The 17,518-nt window shown below is 35.2% G+C and overlaps 1 protein-coding gene across 2 annotated transcripts; it reads right to left on the bottom strand.

Moving 5' to 3' along the window:
* Nucleotides 1-580: 580 nt before the first annotated feature.
* Nucleotides 581-17,438, bottom strand: LOC127964026 (procollagen-lysine,2-oxoglutarate 5-dioxygenase 1). 2 transcript variants are annotated; one of them, XM_052564164.1, is made up of 19 exons: nt 17,211-17,435; nt 16,317-16,408; nt 15,300-15,433; nt 15,039-15,202; nt 13,740-13,852; nt 13,493-13,556; nt 11,425-11,522; nt 11,227-11,328; nt 10,805-10,936; nt 8,217-8,338; nt 7,965-8,069; nt 7,210-7,335; nt 4,480-4,621; nt 4,278-4,391; nt 4,110-4,175; nt 2,885-2,989; nt 2,649-2,795; nt 2,176-2,301; nt 581-1,196 (listed from the first exon to the last, which is right to left on the bottom strand). In XM_052564164.1, the coding sequence occupies exons 1-19, from the start codon at nt 17,293-17,295 to the stop codon at nt 1,041-1,043; spliced, it is 2,193 nt and encodes a 730-aa protein (XP_052420124.1). In that variant the 5' UTR covers nt 17,296-17,435; the 3' UTR covers nt 581-1,040. The 2 variants fall into 2 exon arrangements, 1 of the variants encoding a protein (XP_052420124.1); XR_008154982.1 differs by lacking the exon at nt 581-1,196 and adding an exon at nt 3,770-3,795 and having other exon boundaries at nt 17,211-17,438.
* Nucleotides 17,439-17,518: the final 80 nt, after the last annotated feature.

Raw genomic sequence — 17,518 nt, 5'->3', positions numbered from 1 at the left:
GTCATCTAACTGCGTCGGTTTATTTCTGTCCTCCCTCGCGGGGGCGCGCAACGCAATGGTTTTTATTCTGTGTTTGTTAAAAAAAAAGCCTACAAACATAAATCCACATCATGCATTCTTGCATTTTAATATTTACAATTAATATTAATAATTTGTATTAATTTAACCAACTGTGAAGAGAAAAGTCAGCTAAACACGTGACTACTTACATATAGGTATACATTTTCTAAAATAACACGCATAAATATTTTAAATATCCTAATTTAGACCCATTGTTCTTAACCAATTAAACTTTAGACGTACCAAGGCCTGATTTTTTGCCAAAAGCTTGTACACATTGTTATGCTACTTTAATTATTTTCTAAATTTTAAATGTATGGATTATGAGGGGATTTGGTTTCATAACAGAGCTTTCATAACAAAAACATATTTTGAGATGATAAATGACAGAACTCTGCTTTAAAAATGCAATCAAAATGCAGACACAAAACACAAGTTAGGCTACTATTGATTCTTTTGTGAAAATCATATAGGTACAAAATTGACAGACTTTTTTGATGATGTAATTACATACCATCAACCATCATTTTTTTTTTCTTTATTGTTTTCTTCCAAAATCCATGACATTTCTTATCCATAACAAAACAAGGACATACATCTCTAAAGAAGCAACATTATGCAGAGAGAAAAACAGACCAAACAGACTGTTTTCAAACGCAGCATCAGTCGCTTGAAGGGCATCAGAAAACAACTGTGAATGTCAAAGCAAAGACAGATAAGATTTTCAAAATCCACGTAATTTTATGGAATAATCCCGTCAATATATGACAATAAATAAATGAGTAAATGTCACTGCGCAGAAGTCACTGCTTTCAACATTCACTGATCGTTATCAAAAGATGCCTTTACCTAACATAAAACATGGGAAGTATATACACACTGGCATATTATTCACAACGTAAGGCACTGTGTCAACATGATTTGATTATTCTAGAGTCTCCTGAATTCAAAGCAAACCCAAGTTTCCAATCAAAAGTAGTTCAAGGGTCCACAAATGAGACCACGATGTATCGTACGCCCTGTACGGTGGGCAGACCCTCGTGGTAGTGAGTGAGGCGTCCGGGGTGCATGAGCGCCCAGCCTCTCCGGGGAGCTCTGATGGAGCAGTCGTACCTGAGGAACCGGCAGCCACCGCCCTGAACACAAGATCACTGAGCGTTAACACTGACGGCTCTTGCTCTGTCAAACCGCTTCACAATAACAGACACATATTGGAGAGAATTGGGATGCAAAGAAGAACAGAAAGGCCTTCCAGTTTCTGTATCTCCACATCTCATGCTTTCAGGAGCGCTGCAGGTCAAGACATGCTGCTGTCTTACAACATTTACACTTCACCAAACAATAGTTTGCATGCCTTAGATTCAAGATATGAAGAAACCATGTATTTATATTGCTGTAGATTAGGTTCTTTATACTACTAATTATACTTTAGCCAACTTAAATACTTGAATTTGTTACAGCCAATCTATATATATAATATTTCCATTTTCGGTCACTTCAGTGAATTATATGATTGAACTGTTTAATAAGTCTGCTCTGCTCTTAATATACACATCCTCAGCCCTAAGAAAAGTAAGTGAAGTGTCTCTAAATCCAAACATAACATTAAACTATCAAGTTTATTTCTCATTATACTCCAAAACAAACAAAAAAGCAACTATTTTACCCCAGCTTTAAGTCCTATGCAAAGCAAGCTGGAAAAACAGTTTCAGGTATTTCAACAATTCAAATAATTAAATCAACCAAAAGCAAATAATTACAATTTAGAAAATTAAGAAAACTAAAGACCATGTGAATTTTGTAAATCAATGTTAATAAATAAATAAATAAAACCCGTAATAATTTCTACACTCATTCTGCACAACAACGATAGCATAATGTTATCAAAATAGTAAGCAAAATTTATTTTAATTGTTTATGAGGAGTGTTATTTGCTTTTAGACAAGAAACTAATCCGACACCATGATTCACGGTAACCAGGAAAACAAGGTTTTTGATTAGAACAATATAAAAATGCACTTTAAATAAGACACAGTCGTTGAACTTTTTTTTTTAGTGTAACAAACAAGCATTTAACAAAAAGATAACGGTGTGCAGTGAAGTATTTTCACTCACCTGATAGTCAATGCCCACTTGATTGAGCGCTATATTGATGGTGAAAGTAGAGGCGTCATGATGTGGTCTCAGTGCGGGTTGTTCATCAGGTTTATATCTGACTACAAACGCCAGATCAAACTGAGCCTGCGGGACACACACACACACACACACAGATGCAGAGTCATCATTCAAGGAAAACACCTCCACTCCGGTACATATTACAATGCCCATGTTTCAAGACCACGAGAATAAAAATATTACATCTCATCATATCTTTATGAAATATTCATGAAATAGACTGTGAATGCTGCTTCATGTTGACATGCAAACATCACCCAGTCAGGAATGTCTTCCTTTTTACACTACTAGTCAAAAGTTAATCTAATTAAAATAAGATTTATTTTTTAGTTTTCTGAAAGTGTCTTCTGCTCACCAAGGCTGCATTTATTCGATCGATAAAACAGTAACAAAAGTAACAGAGCAAGTCTTACCCTTGTGTAGTATCCTGGATACATTTGCTCAGTGACCGGCGCTACATAATCCAACAGGAACTTGTGCCACTCTTTTTCGTAGCCCACCTGATTCATGTGGATATCAATAGTTGGGACATTTTCATATCCACCTTGGATCCTAGTGTCCTAAAAGCAAAATAAATCATAATTATGCTTACATAAATCATAAAGTAAGGTAAATAGCATGGGGATGACACAGGGACACATCAACATACCACATTTCCTCCTCCTGACCACTGGCCAAAGTGCTCCATCTCTTCAATGAGATGTTTGCAGGCCACATCAGTGAACACAGGGAACCAGTACACATCAGGACACGGCTACACACAGAAGAGCACACACGCAGAATGACTTCACCAAAATATGTTTTTCCTGATGCTCACCATTGAAAAATAAAATAACATCAGAAGTACAGTAAAATACAGCAATATTGTGAAACCATATTCAAATATTAAATAACTGTTTAATAAATGTAATTTTAAAAAGTTCCTCCAGTCTTCAGTGTCACATGATCTTCAGAAATCATGTGACACGTGTTGAAAACAGTTATGCTACTCAATATTTTGTGGAAACTATGTTTATTTGGTGAATAGAACATACAAGTTTAAAATAAAAATGTTTTGTAACACTTTAAAAGTATTATGTAATATTAAAAACTGTAATCTTTCGAAAATACTGCTGTTATGGCACCCAATGCTTTGGTGAGGCTCATCATGCTTGTCATGTGACACAGCAGAAGTGATATAGGCTTACTTTTTATGTATTTTTTGCTCCTTTTTTATTCAAAATATCGATTCTCTCGATTCTCAAATATTTAAAAGTAAATGTATTTAGCACCTTTGTAGATTATGTTAGTTGATCTATAATGGGCGATGGGCAAAGTAGCCTAATACTGTAATCTATTAGCTATGCATAAAAACCCGTATTTTTAATACAACTGACTATGCATTTAATGTGAATTTGATAAAAACATTGTTATTTACTAGAGAAAGAAAGCAAAAAACATTTCCATTACCAAAGAATATTTCAAGCGCTCTCATTATAAAACTCTCGTTATAATCACTGAAGCTGTTTACACTGTGAAATGAATATCTACTTACATTCGAACATCTGCATTTTGTTGTTTCTGATGAGAGAATTACACAGAGAATTCAGTCAGGTTTTTGACTCATCTGAACGTCTCTGATTGGTCCTTGCATTCATAAGCTCAACAGAATAGTGTGTGATTGGTTATAATGCGCAACACTGTAAAAACGCGTCTGTCTCTCGCAGCGAAAGCAGATTTGTATTTAGCAGCTGTTCTAATCACGCCTGTGTGATTGTATCAAACATAAAAATATTATTCGGCTATTAAGCTGCATTCAAAATCCACTTTGCTCAAAAATCTGAGGGGGGCACGTGTATGACGCCTCTGATCCAATGCCTTGTTTGAGAACTCACCGTTTCTATGAAAGCTTCTTTCAAAACTTTGGAATAATTCTCATGAATGTATCTTTCCTCCCATTCCTGTTGCAGAGAAAACATTAGAGAAGAACATTAAGATTCAACTAACAACAAAGCAAGGATGTCTTGTATAATATTCAATGAAATGATGGGATTTTATCTTACCACGGGATTTTCAAAGATCTGCCAGAGATCATTGTGCAAATGGTTTGTCTGGTAATTTTCAGTCGATAAAACTCGACCGTAGGTGTGCATATTTGTTACAAACATGAAAACACCCTAGGAACGAAATTTATAGATATCAATCAGCAATACATACTTACAGGATGTAAGATATATTGTTTATTTCTTGAGTTTAATGTCTGACCTTGTTCCGAACTCTGGAGCAGAAGGCCATATCCGGATCTAGCGTCGAGGATTCAAACAGGTCAGGATCTTTGAGGTCAGTCCTCAATGCATCAGCTTTTATCAGGAATATGTGAGAGACGTATGGCACATTCCACAAACCCCTGTGGAAGAGAAGCGTCACGTTTGCCATCCGCCCCGGTTTGATGCATTTCAAAAACTGCTTCATATTTTCTGAGCAGTAATATATATACTAATCGTTCTAGACCACCGTAATGTTTTTTCCTCTTCTGTTAACCAAGCCTGCATTTATTTGTTCCAAAGTACAGCAAAAAAAACAGTACATTCTGAAATACTTTTACTATTTGAAATAACTGTTTTCTATTTTAATATATTAAGTTAGCTCCCCAAGAAACAAAATATCATTATTATTTTATATGATTACTATTTTAAACAGCAGAGTATATATATATTTTTTAGGTTTCTTTGATGAATAGAAAGTTCAGAAGAACAGCATTTATCTGAAATAGAAATCTTTTGTAACATTATATATATATATATATATATATATATGTGTGTGTGTGTGTGTGTGTGTGTGTGTGTGTGTATTTATTAAGCCCGACTGATATTTCGTTTAGCCGATATTATCGGCCGATATGAGCCTGTCGCCGATAAATCTGTATCAGCAAATATGATGCTGATATTATTATCCTATTTTACAGAACCTATAATGCAAATTAAATGTTTCATGTGTAATCACTTAGTTTGTCCAGCAGAGCGTGCTGCATTGTTTGCTACTGGCGACCCAGGTCAGTGTAGTGTAGGGATACAAATCTTCACCCAAGTCCGCTGCCTATATTTGATCATCACATTACAATTATTACAATTATCCTAATTCGTAGTTTTTTATGATGGTATGATGAATGGATGGCTCATTTTAACAGCAGATTCAGTGACGTTAGAGAATAGAGTTGATCTGCACATCTGAGCTGAACTCATGCTTATCACATCCTTCACATCGCGCAGCAAATTAGAATTATATTGTATTTTGTCGCGTCGCTAGTGGCTGGTGTAGAATAGAACCCATTTTAATCATGTATGATAAGTGATGTTGTCTACACCGGATTCAGTAAACCGATGCCTTGTTCTATTCATGATGTGCTGACAGAAGTTCAAATGATTTTCAGTGGTCATTTTGTCGCGTCCTGTTGCAGTACAGACATGGTGTCAGCATAGTGTGTCAGTACACAGTCAGTAACGTAGCAGATTGAAAAGTTAGTATCTTTCAGCAGTTCAGTAGACGGTGGTGTTGTGGTGGCTTGAGTCCATTTGAGTTGTGATTCAACGCTACGTTTTTTTTTTTTTACTCTCACAATGAGCTTATCATATTCGTTTGCTACATTAGTAGGGCCCTATGATTTCACCGATGCAGAAAACATGGATGGAATAGCGGAATCCAGTCATAAAGATGGACATAAACGCTAATTTCGTAAAATTTGTCTTATTTTTGATGAATAAAAAAAAAAAAAACAGGCCAGTAAATATATCAATATAGACTGTGTCTGTGAATATTAAAACTGCAAAAAGACGATTTAAATACCCATTTTCTGCATGTTCATTAGATAACCAGAAAATACACAATACAGAGTTTGTGAAAAAAAAAAAAATATATTATTCATTATTATTATTTATTCATTTTTGGTGTTTACATTTGGAAAATGCCCCTGTTGGTTTGGCAGTAGCTTGCTTGCCTTACACAGTAACCTTTTTTGATTTCTTAACTCAAGTTATATACATTTAGTTCTATTTGTGTTAAGTTATTTATAATAAGTGAAGTGAAGTTTACTGTTGAGTGCACTGATGTCACTCATTTTGAATAATAAAGTTTATTGTTAAATAGCCTGCCTCCACTACATAGGTCTATATTTGTCACATCAGTGTTTGATCACCACATTTGAGTTAACATTGCAAAAGATTGTGTTTATATTATGTTTACGTAGGCTATATACTGTATTATATATACAATACCAGTCAAAAGTTTGGACAAACGCTTGGGAAGTGTCCAAACTTTTGACTATACTTTACTAAAATGTAGCTTACACATAAAGAATATCAGCTGACATATCGGTATTAGTTTTTTTTTTTTTACTCCATAATATCGGTATCGGCATTAGCCCCCAAAAACCCTTATCAGTCGGGCTCTATTGATCAATTCAAAGCATCCATGCTAAATTAATTTAGCATGGATGCTAAATTAAGCATCCCCCCAAAAAAATAGCTTTTGAAAATAGTGTATACTGTTACAAAATCGTTTTATTTCCGATAAATGCTGATCTTTGGATCTTTCTATTCATCAAAGAATCCTGAAAAAATGTACTCAACTTTTTTAAACATTGATAATATTAGTAATAAAAAAAATTGCTTGAGCAGCAAATCAGCCTATTAGAATGATGTCTGAAGGATCATGTGACACTGAGGACTGGAATAATGATGCTGAAAATACAGCTTTGACTCACAGGAGTAAATTACATTTTTAAATATATTAAATTAGAAACCAGTTGTTTTAAATAGTAATAATATATTTCACATTATTAATGTTTTGCTGTGCATAAATGCAGGCTTGGTGAGCAGAAGAGAATTCTTCCAAAAAAATATATATATATATTGTAAAACAACTTTTGACTGGCAGTGTATCTCTGTGGATTCCCAATCATATCACAGAACAAATGAAATGAACTAAACACCATCTTACACGCGGTGTCCTTGAACTATGTCCACGTAGTCCTCTGATCTGGCGTAGTACCCATCCGCACTGAGAGCGCCCCAGAAGTTTGTCCACAGACGCCCGGGTTTGGTCATCATTGGTGCAATGAAAGGCCTATGAAAAACAAAAATAAATTCCAATTAGAGATGCAACAAAATATTATTTTGATAATCAATTAATGTAACGTTTATTAGAAAGATTAATCATCATCGATTATTTCACTGATTATTAAGTAGACATTTATTAATTATTCAGCTTTTGCAATTAGTTAGAATATTGAGTTTACATATTCTAACAAATAAATTCCAGCTTTTGAAAGTCACATTATGCAATTACAATTATACAATTAATTTACACAAATAAATATATTTATAAAACCGTTTTCAACATTAATACTAATAACTAATGTTTACCATGATAAGAATGATTTTTGAGGATCATGTGACACTGACAACTGCAGTAATGATGCAGAAATTTCATTAGAAAGTAGTATAATTCATGTAAGCCATGTAATAAAACACATTCATATTTATACTTTTAATGTGACCCACCAGTTTTCATTTTAAGTGCATTACTGTACCTGTAGTATTTGTGCATGCACTTGTTAAGTATCTGTAATATTCCTTTAAAGGCACCAGTTACATTGCTATATTTCAATAGAGAACATAAACTCAGCAAAGAAAACATGATTGCCTTCATTGGTCAAGTTCATTCTACACTTCAAGTCTTACTTCTTCACTTACTTATTGAGCTCAATAAGGATTCGAAGTGCGTCTTCATTCTTTAAAACCACATCCACGTCTATGCTGAAGAAGTATTCACAGTCAATGTTATCTCGACACATATCGCTGCAGAAATAGAAATAGAAAAAAAGAGATCAATGGAATATTCAAAGCACAGAGGAGCTTAGTGTGTGCAATGACAAACTATATGCTGTTTGATATGGTCATTATTGAATACTTTAATAAAAAATAAATATTGAAAAGCCCACTTACAAGCCGATGTTACGTGAGGTCACAGGATCTATATCCTCCTCTGGTCCAATCAGCTTCACTCCCTGGTATTCGGACTCGTGATCCTCTAGAAACGTGCGTACGTGGGGTTCGTGGTGTGATTCCTGCAAAAGATATCAATCTAAAGTATTGTCCCTCATTATATGTATTCAACATACAAAAACATCTATGAAGAACGACAATAACGAACAACGTAGGCAACCCGATTCATTAATAAACAAAAGGTTCATGTGAAAAACTGGTGTTTAATGACATTCAATCTGATCTGATACGCCTTTAACAATAAAGACTCAATTTATGAAAGGAATATCATATGATACTCAACAGTCAGGCACAATGTATTAAACAGAACAAGACAGTCGTATCAATTTCCTGATTCACATAACTCTAAGGTACATGTAATGCTCATTTTATATATAATTACCTCATTGTGCCTTTAAAAATAAACTCCAATAAGGACAATTGGGAATTTTAAAGGCTGTTTCATACTGAGCGCGATGCTAAAAAGCGATACGAAAAAAACGATGCAAATCGCAGACGAACGGTGCTTTCTAGGGGTGTAACGATTAACTCGTTTTCTGCATCGATTACAAACCCTGAAGATTCAATGAAGTGATCTTTAAACATGATTTTTGAATCGTGAATTGCGATTTCAGACAGTAATCGATTTAAAACGCTAAGAGTCGAATGAATCAAGATTTTTATAGCAATGCAATGCTTTCAAAATATATACACAGTAAATTACTACACGCACAAATTAATGGAGATCTTAAACAGTGTTTGTGCCTCGCATCTCTCCTTCACGCGCTCCACTGTTTAGTGCTCATGACTGTCACAGGATTGTCTCACTGACACATTTTCTGAGCAGATAATGTGTGATCTCTTCTTAGGACTTTTGATCAGTAATGCCAAAGTGAAGTAGCTTTACTTTTCTGTATCTTTTCATTCGCTCTTGGCATCTTACTGACGGCGTTACCTGAGCAGTCGAAAGCTGCGTATTTATTGCATGGACGGAGCAGAAATGTAAGAGTCTAAAGCATACGCACAGCTCCATTGAATGATAAATGTGTTTTAACAATAGTGGTGAACCGAATGTTCCAAGGAAACTGGTAAAATAACCACATCATTAACAACAACCTTGAAAAAAGAGCACAAGGTTTATCTGACAATCAGATGCATGAAAGTTTTGGTACCATTTTTATAATTGTTTGTAGTATATAAAACAATCATAAATTTGCCATTAGGAAAAATTACAGATTACAAATGATTGATTGATTTCTAACAGCAAATGTAAAGTAATAGATAAGAAAATAATTCCTTGTAAATAATAATAATAATTATTATAATAATAATACATACACAAAATTATTGTATTTTTCATTTCTGTCAGTTCTAAAATGATGTCTATGCCTCTGGTGTGAAAAAATGTTAGCCTATGCATATTACTTTCAAAGCTCATTTTTAAAATCTTGGCTTAAATACATGTTCACATTTGACATGTCATGCCATAGCATCATTAAACTAGCATCTAACGATGGACAAAAGTATTTTTCCCCTCTAACCTGTGCTTCTCTAAACATAAAGGCTAATAGAAATTAGTAGTAATTAGAGTAATTTGCCCCCTAAGCATTACCTAAGCAAAGAATCAATCCTGTGAATGCACTTAAAGAATGCAGAATCAAATTGTTATAATCGAATCAAATAAAATTTAATCTTTCTAAAATCATAAAAATCGTTCTTGTATCGAATCGAAAATCTATGAATCGTGAATCGAAAGTAATTGCTATCTACCCAAAGATTCACAGCCCTAGTGTTTTCACATCGAGCGTGAAATGATTGTATTCTCGCCTGCACACTTGGTGACGCTGAGCAACAACGCAATTTTCCTCAGATATCTATTTTCTATATGGATTTCACATCATCCACTGCTCAATATACAGCATAACCAAACTATCTATAATGCTTACAAGAATATACAAAGCATACAGTAAATATATCGTCATAATCATATGTCTATTTGCTCTCATATTTAATGTGTAGAAAAATGTTTCACTAAATTTTTTTTTAAATATGTTAGATGTTGAGATTGAACGTGCTTGGACTCATAACACTCGCGCACATGGAAGAAAACAGACAGTGCTCGCCAGATCACATAAACTTAAAAATGATATTTAGGACATTTGATATTTAAGAGAAATTAATTTGTTTTCGGATACCAAAGATAATCTCTTGCAGGATACTCTTCTTTGGTGTTTGTTTACACTGGTTTTCGAGACAGCGCCACACTTCTCGCCCTTTAGACCAACATCAGCTGCTCTGGGCATGTGATCTAAGCTCAAATCTCATTGGACGGCCCATTTCACCGTAGAGTGATGAAAAAAAAAAATCATCAGTCAGGACGAAAAAAAACCTTAGATTTTTGTTGCCGTTTTTTTGTGACGTCATCGCACCACGTTCAGTGTGAAAAGGCCTTAATGTGTAACTTCAAATGAAAACATAGCTATTATAAAGTGTTACTGCTTAACTGTTAAAAAATGCATAGAGTTATAAATCTGAACATAAAATTTTACCTGATTATAGATGAATAATTGGATCCGGTTTTTGGGGTATTTGAGGTTAAGTAAGCGCTCAAAGAACACAGTGACAAAGGGTGTGGGCTGCTGGATGAAGATCCCGATGACCACCACGGGATATTCACTCTCCTGCAGACCATAAAGACAAACAATTCATGAACCAAACAATAATTCACCTAAAGCTTCATTTCAGTTGAAATGTATATGTTTTCGCTACTTATAGAAGTGTCTATGAATGCTTATGACAGTGAAAAATGGGCATCTATTAGACTTTTGTTAATTTACATATAATGATTTATTTCTTTTTTTATATCTATTTTCATAACAATATTTAATAATGAAATTGTATGGAGTCCCTTGCATAACATGCAGAAAAAATAAATAATAATAATAATAATACTAGTAAACGTAAGGCCCACCTGGAGTCCAGAAAGCGGTCGCAGATTCTCATTACAAATTGTGCAGCCAGTCTCAAACGTCCAAAGATTTGGGATATAGTTCCCTAGGTAGTTTATCTGAAGCTGAAAGAAACAGCATGTCATGAAGATGATTCAACTGAAGAAGGCAGAAAGCTTTCGCATTACAGTTATTTAGATCATAACAGTAAATGGTTTTACTTTGGTGGGTCCATTGCCATGAATAATAACAGGCAGCGTGTCATAAAGCACATTTCTGGCTCGCACACGTCCATCTTCAAACTTCAGCACCACCTCATCTGTTCATTTGATTAAAAAATGATTAGCATTAGCATTCTGATTAAAATTACACAAACATAATCATTCAGTGCTGAGGCTGAATTCTGCTTGAATCATTGTGCAGTAGTTATATGGTCAGTTAAATGGCCATAAGTATCCACTGGCCCACTTATAAAGGATTTCCTCCATAAATGTTTGAAAGAATCTCTCTTGGGTCTCTGTAATGGATACTTCTGATCTAGAAAGAGAAAGGAGGCTTTTTAAACAGCCTTTTGAAGCTGAAACAGTGAACTTTTCAGATGATGAAGAACTGGGAAAAGTGATATTAACAGAGGATGAATGGGGGATTCATTGCAGCGTAATGTTTCGTAATGTTCTTCTTCTTGCTTTCTTACAAAAAGTTGTACTTACTGCATCAATATTAATATGCAATGTATTTACAGGGTTTGTATCACTTTGTTGTACAGTGCTTTGTTTCACATTATCTATACTTACTGATGCAATAACTATGGAAGCCGGTTTCCGTCACAGAATAATAAAAAAAAAAAGATTTTCATAATTGCGTGATACAAACTTTAACATAAAGACATAAGGAAAAATAAAGTTGCAATTCTGAGAAATAATGTCAGAACTGCGAGATACTAACAAAATTCTGACTTTTTTCTCAAAATGTATTTATTTATCTCATAATACTGAGTTTATAAAACGCAATTAAGAGTTATATTCAGAACTGTGTGAGAACATATCAACCTGCCCCCCCCCCCCCCCCCCCAAATTGGACTTTTACTCACAACTGCGAGTTTATATAATGCAATTCTGACTTTATTTCTCAGAGTTGTGAGTTTATATCTCAAAATTATGACTTTTAACTTGCAATTGCATTTGATAAAATCAGAGTTGCAAGATATAAACAGGAAATTGCAAGAAAAAAAGAACTGCAAGAAACACAGTCAGGGTTTTGAGATTTAAACTCGGAATCGTGAGAATAAAGTCAGAATTGTTCGTTTTTATCTCGCAATTCTGACTTTATTACTTGCAATTGTGAGTTTATGCAATTCAGTGAAAAAAGTCAACTGTCTTAAAAAGTCACAATAAACTTTTTTTTTTTTCAGTGACAGAAACAGGCTTCCATAAATAACTGTAAATCATTCCATAATAAATCAAACCCTAATCTTAACCCTAATCCTTTAATAAGTAAATGCGGTCAATTAATACCACTCTGTACTTTAATGTACAGAATGGTTACAGTACAACAACACCATTTATTATTTATTTATGGAAATACACTTTGAGACCAGGAAATAGCCAATTTTGTTATCAATTGCAAAGTGAATCTAAAGATAAAAATCTGGCTATAGTTTCTCAGGTCATTTTAATCAGACACTTTAAACTGAATTACTGATCCACACAATGAGAACTTACATGAACTAGTAGTCTACAAACCCTTGTTTACTTTACAGTTATTAATCTCTTACAAATGGCAGCATACATAAATATATATATATATATGTGCTGTGATAACAAAACGGACTGAAGCTCCAGCTCCACCTGGGCTGTAGTATCCAGCTGGGATGGTGTACGTGTGCTCAGGCACATCTCGCAGTCAGCTCCGACATTCCAGAAATGTGCCATTACAGGCAACTGGGAAAGTCGCTCTCCTCCCACAATCTGGGAGTGAGTCAAAACTACAGCCGGCAGCCGAGCAGAGCACAGCTTTGAGCTCAGATACGAGCTCCGGTCCACATGAAACCAATCAGCTTTTGAGACCCTCAGCAAAGCATTGCATTAGCGAATCCTCATTAAACTGAAAGGCTACAGAAAGAGGAAACTTCCCAGCAGGTATCAAAGAGCAAGAACTGTACTGACGCTGCACTTTTGGAGACCATAAAAAAGGACGTTTTTCTTCACAGAGCTAATGCTAGTGAGATTTTTGCAGAAGCCTCCTAAAACAGCTTTATTTCTAAAGCAGAACACAAAATTATACACTTACCAAGAGCTCCGTGGAGATTCTGGAACAATCTGCACTTGCTGTCCACAGTTATATTTATAGACTTCTAAAGAGGAAATGACAGGGAAGGAAACGTCAAAACGCAGCATAAACACATTTAATATGCATCATTTCTGAAACTGTGAACTTGAATGTGCATTCTGAAAACAAGCCTAAATATCTTTAAAAATGGTGCAATAAAGTTTTAGGGAACAACACTACACCCAACAAACTATACTCAAACACTCACTCTTTTCTCCGGGTCGATATATATCCTGGTGAAATAGAGCTGGTCACTGTCACTGTCTGCACCTGACCAGTCCGAAAGCATCTTTTTAAGGTTAGGTGCATAGCCAATGAAGCCTAAAAAAAACAAAAAACGTGTAGCGTTATAATTGTAAAAGCCTATAAATAGACCCAAAACCTGTGAGTATCTGGTTTAGATGTGCAATCGGATGATTTAAACGTGTATTTTAATTATTAGTCATGAAAAGAAGGAAGAGAGCAGATTTTCAGAGACCACCGATGGCAATAAAGACAATAAAGATTATTTCACATCTGTTTGTTAGTTTCTGACATCACTCTATAAGTATGAGTGTTTCTGGGACTTTCTGAGAGATTGTGAGAAAGGAAATTAAAAAAGGAAGAAGCCTCAAATGTCTTAGTAAAGCAGTTCTTCCTTGGTAAAGTTAACTCTCTACAAAGACTAGAATATATAAGCTTAAGTGAGATTTGATATAGGGACTATAATATATGCAATGATTTGCTTCCAATCTGTTCCATGCACCTTTCCCTCCAAAACTATTAAACTAATAATTTCATAATCATAGGGCTTTTGAAATAAATGAAAACCTAATTATAGCTCCTACTGTAATCAGAAAAGTCAAATATAATTGTATATAAGAAGCTTTAATGGTAATTGTTTTTCAAAGACATTTTTTGATAGTACACTGAACAGGATAATTATTACCGGTATTATGTTTTTTTTTTTTTACTGTTGTATAACAATACTAAAATGTGATCTTAATGGCCCTAAAAAGAGCCTCTTTGTATTTAAACAAAATCACATTTATTAATTTACTCTTTGGATTTTGTGGTGAAATATCTGATGCATTCAAGTCACGTTGGAAAGATTGTATTTATGAGATGTACGCACATCAGCATCATAATTATGAAGTCTCTTCATTTTCTTTAAGAGCTCCAGTTTCTGAGTCGGCTTCTGTATTGACTGTAATTGTGTTTAACTATTTTTTTTTTTTTTCATTTACAATAAAACTAGCAAAATTGCCTGTAAAAAATATTATAATATTGTACAATTATGATGGAATATACAACAAATCAGGTTACACACCTTCATATATTGAATAAAAACGCAAAAACAGTGATGCATTAATCATTTTGAAAAAGTTGAATAAAATGTTTGTAGAAAAGGATATTGACGTCTTGTGAAATTAGTGTAAATAATGATTGGTAACATTCATGAATCCAAAACTAATGGTGCATCTAAAGCTCTTGAGTAGCAGTTAGAGAAGAAGAGAGGAATACATGCCTCCTGCCCCGAGGAACCTCTTCCCTTCTCTGACATGAGGATGCTTGTCTTCCAGGTGACGGTCCGGCCAGATGAGCGTCTCGGCAGAAAACACAACTCTGTGCTTGGCCTGCTGAAACTTCTTCAGCAGCTCTTTCGGACCAGAAGAAAAGATCACGTCATAGCTGTGGAAAGCCAGAGCATAAACACTCGTTACTGTCAATGATCAACACTGATCGCTGAGACAGTCCAGACGAATCGGCATATGATGGACATAAGCACCTGTCCACAAAAAGAATGACTCTGTTCTCCTCCTGTATGTCCTCCAGAGCAGACTTCAGCAGGCGCACCTTCTGCCCTCCACCCGGAGGAGACATGTAATCTCCACCTGTCCATGTTTCACCCCCTCCGAGAACCTAAAAAACAGCAGACGAATGTCAGGCAGCAGTCTGCGGATTACAGACCATCAACTGTGTTATATAGGGTGCAGCTAACAAAAATGTCAAGGTCGTAGTTAACCCTGAATTCAAGAAGAAGAAGCAAAAAAACATTAGAAATAACATTTTTGTTGCTAAAAGTAAGCCTAGTTTTTGGTTTTTAAGCATACATCATGGTAATATCTGCTGCATGTGACAGGTCAATACTAGACATACAATATATTTATATTCATCAGAATAAATGAAAGGTACAGTGGTAATGATTTATGCTTTATGATATGATGTATTGCAATGTTGAGAATTACCGTTTTGGCAAGTTTAGTATACAGGACGATGATGCATTAACTAAGGTGTAATAACAGGAAATTAAAATACTAAATTTATTATTATATTTACACTTGTATTTTGACCATTTAGTTGAATAAATGAATAACCATTGACAGACAGAGCAAAAGCCAAGTGAAAAAGATTAATCTTTTCTTGCTGTGACATATTTACAGGCATATGAATAATTACATATTTAATTCCCCAGGATTAGTCATTAAAGCAACAGTAAACTGAACGATTTTAATCATTTAGACTAAGATAATTGATTACAAAAATTATTAAAAAATAAATAAAAACACTATCAACGTGCCACTTGGGTCCTTCTGTGTCAGCACTTAAAAAATTAAAATGATTTATCTTTTACTGCACGCACAAAAAAAAAAACCTCAGAGTAAACGTGTTTAGATGAGATTTTGTGATGTATAGATACAAAACATTGCACTTTATTAATAAGCTCAATGTTGAACTGCCCATTACTAGATATTGTATTTATTCATGACTATTTCACACAGTAGCTGCTGATGAAGTGCTTCACCTTGATGCTGTAGTTGAAGTGTTTGGCAGATCTCAGGAAGCGTCTGAAGCCATCGGTCTCCTGCGTGGCCACAGTCAGCACCAGAAGATCTCCTGAGACACACACACACACACACACACACAGCAGTGTTGGTCAGCTCGTGTGTGTACGTGCTGCACGAGCACATCCTCATGGGTCTCCCACATCACTGCTCTTCTTCTGAGGATCACACAGGAACTCAAGGCACAGCTGGGATATTCGCTTACTCTTACACACTACTAAAACCTGGCGCAAGGAAGCTAATTCTGCCGGAAAAGAGTGATACTTCTTTAGGCGTTTTCTGTCAGTCTGTCAGATCTTTCTTGCAGCGCAGTCTTCCAGCGTCCGTTACTTCACAAAATATCCGTCGAGGAGAAAACCAGCGTGTAGCTACAATGTAACAAAATGTTTTGTTGAACTCACATTTCGCTTTTCTGTTACTTTTATTAACAGTTAGAGAAATGTAATAACTTTTTTTTTTTTAATTTGCTGTAATTTATCACCATAGTTTTAGTACAAAAAAATAAACAAAATAAATAAAAACTGGTATAAACCATGGTATATCCACACATTACTAATGGTTTTGCTGCACTAATCATAGTTTAACCATGGTATTTGTTATATACTGTGGTTATACAAATGCTAATCCATACGCAAAAGAAAAAATAATAATTAAAAAAAGAAAACTCTTTTACTACAATATGATATCATATCTGTGTGGGTCCACGTCAGCGCTGAGTCTCGCTAACGTTTCATAGCATGTCAGGTTTGCAACGACCCTTAACAATCAACCTGAAACTGCAGTAGAGAGGTCAGTTATCGTGTGCAGAAGCGGTGTGTTTAACTGATCTGTGATGAGCTGAAGTTGAGCCTTACCCTCGGGGATCGAGCCCTGCTGATTACAGTCAAGCGGAGAAAATGTCGCAAACAAACACGCGAGGACGAGCAGGACTCCTCTCATTTCTGACCCGTTCTTCTTCTTCAGACCTCCACAGTTAACGGCGTCTGATGAAATAAGGCCTTTCCTCGAGAGAAAGTTAGTTGTAGATTCCCGAACAATCCCAAGCCTGCCCACTTTTGGCTTTCCCCACCCCTGGGCTTCAGCGGAAGATCCCTGACCTCACAACAGAGAAGGAGCCCACTGTTTGACAAAACTTTGACTTATTCCGAGAAATTCAGAAGAA

The sequence above is a fragment of the Carassius gibelio genome, chromosome B8 (genome assembly GCF_023724105.1).
Source record: "Carassius gibelio isolate Cgi1373 ecotype wild population from Czech Republic chromosome B8, carGib1.2-hapl.c, whole genome shotgun sequence".
Classification (NCBI taxonomy): Eukaryota; Metazoa; Chordata; class Actinopteri; order Cypriniformes; family Cyprinidae; genus Carassius; species Carassius gibelio.
This window is presented reverse-complemented; position numbering and strand designations above follow the sequence as displayed.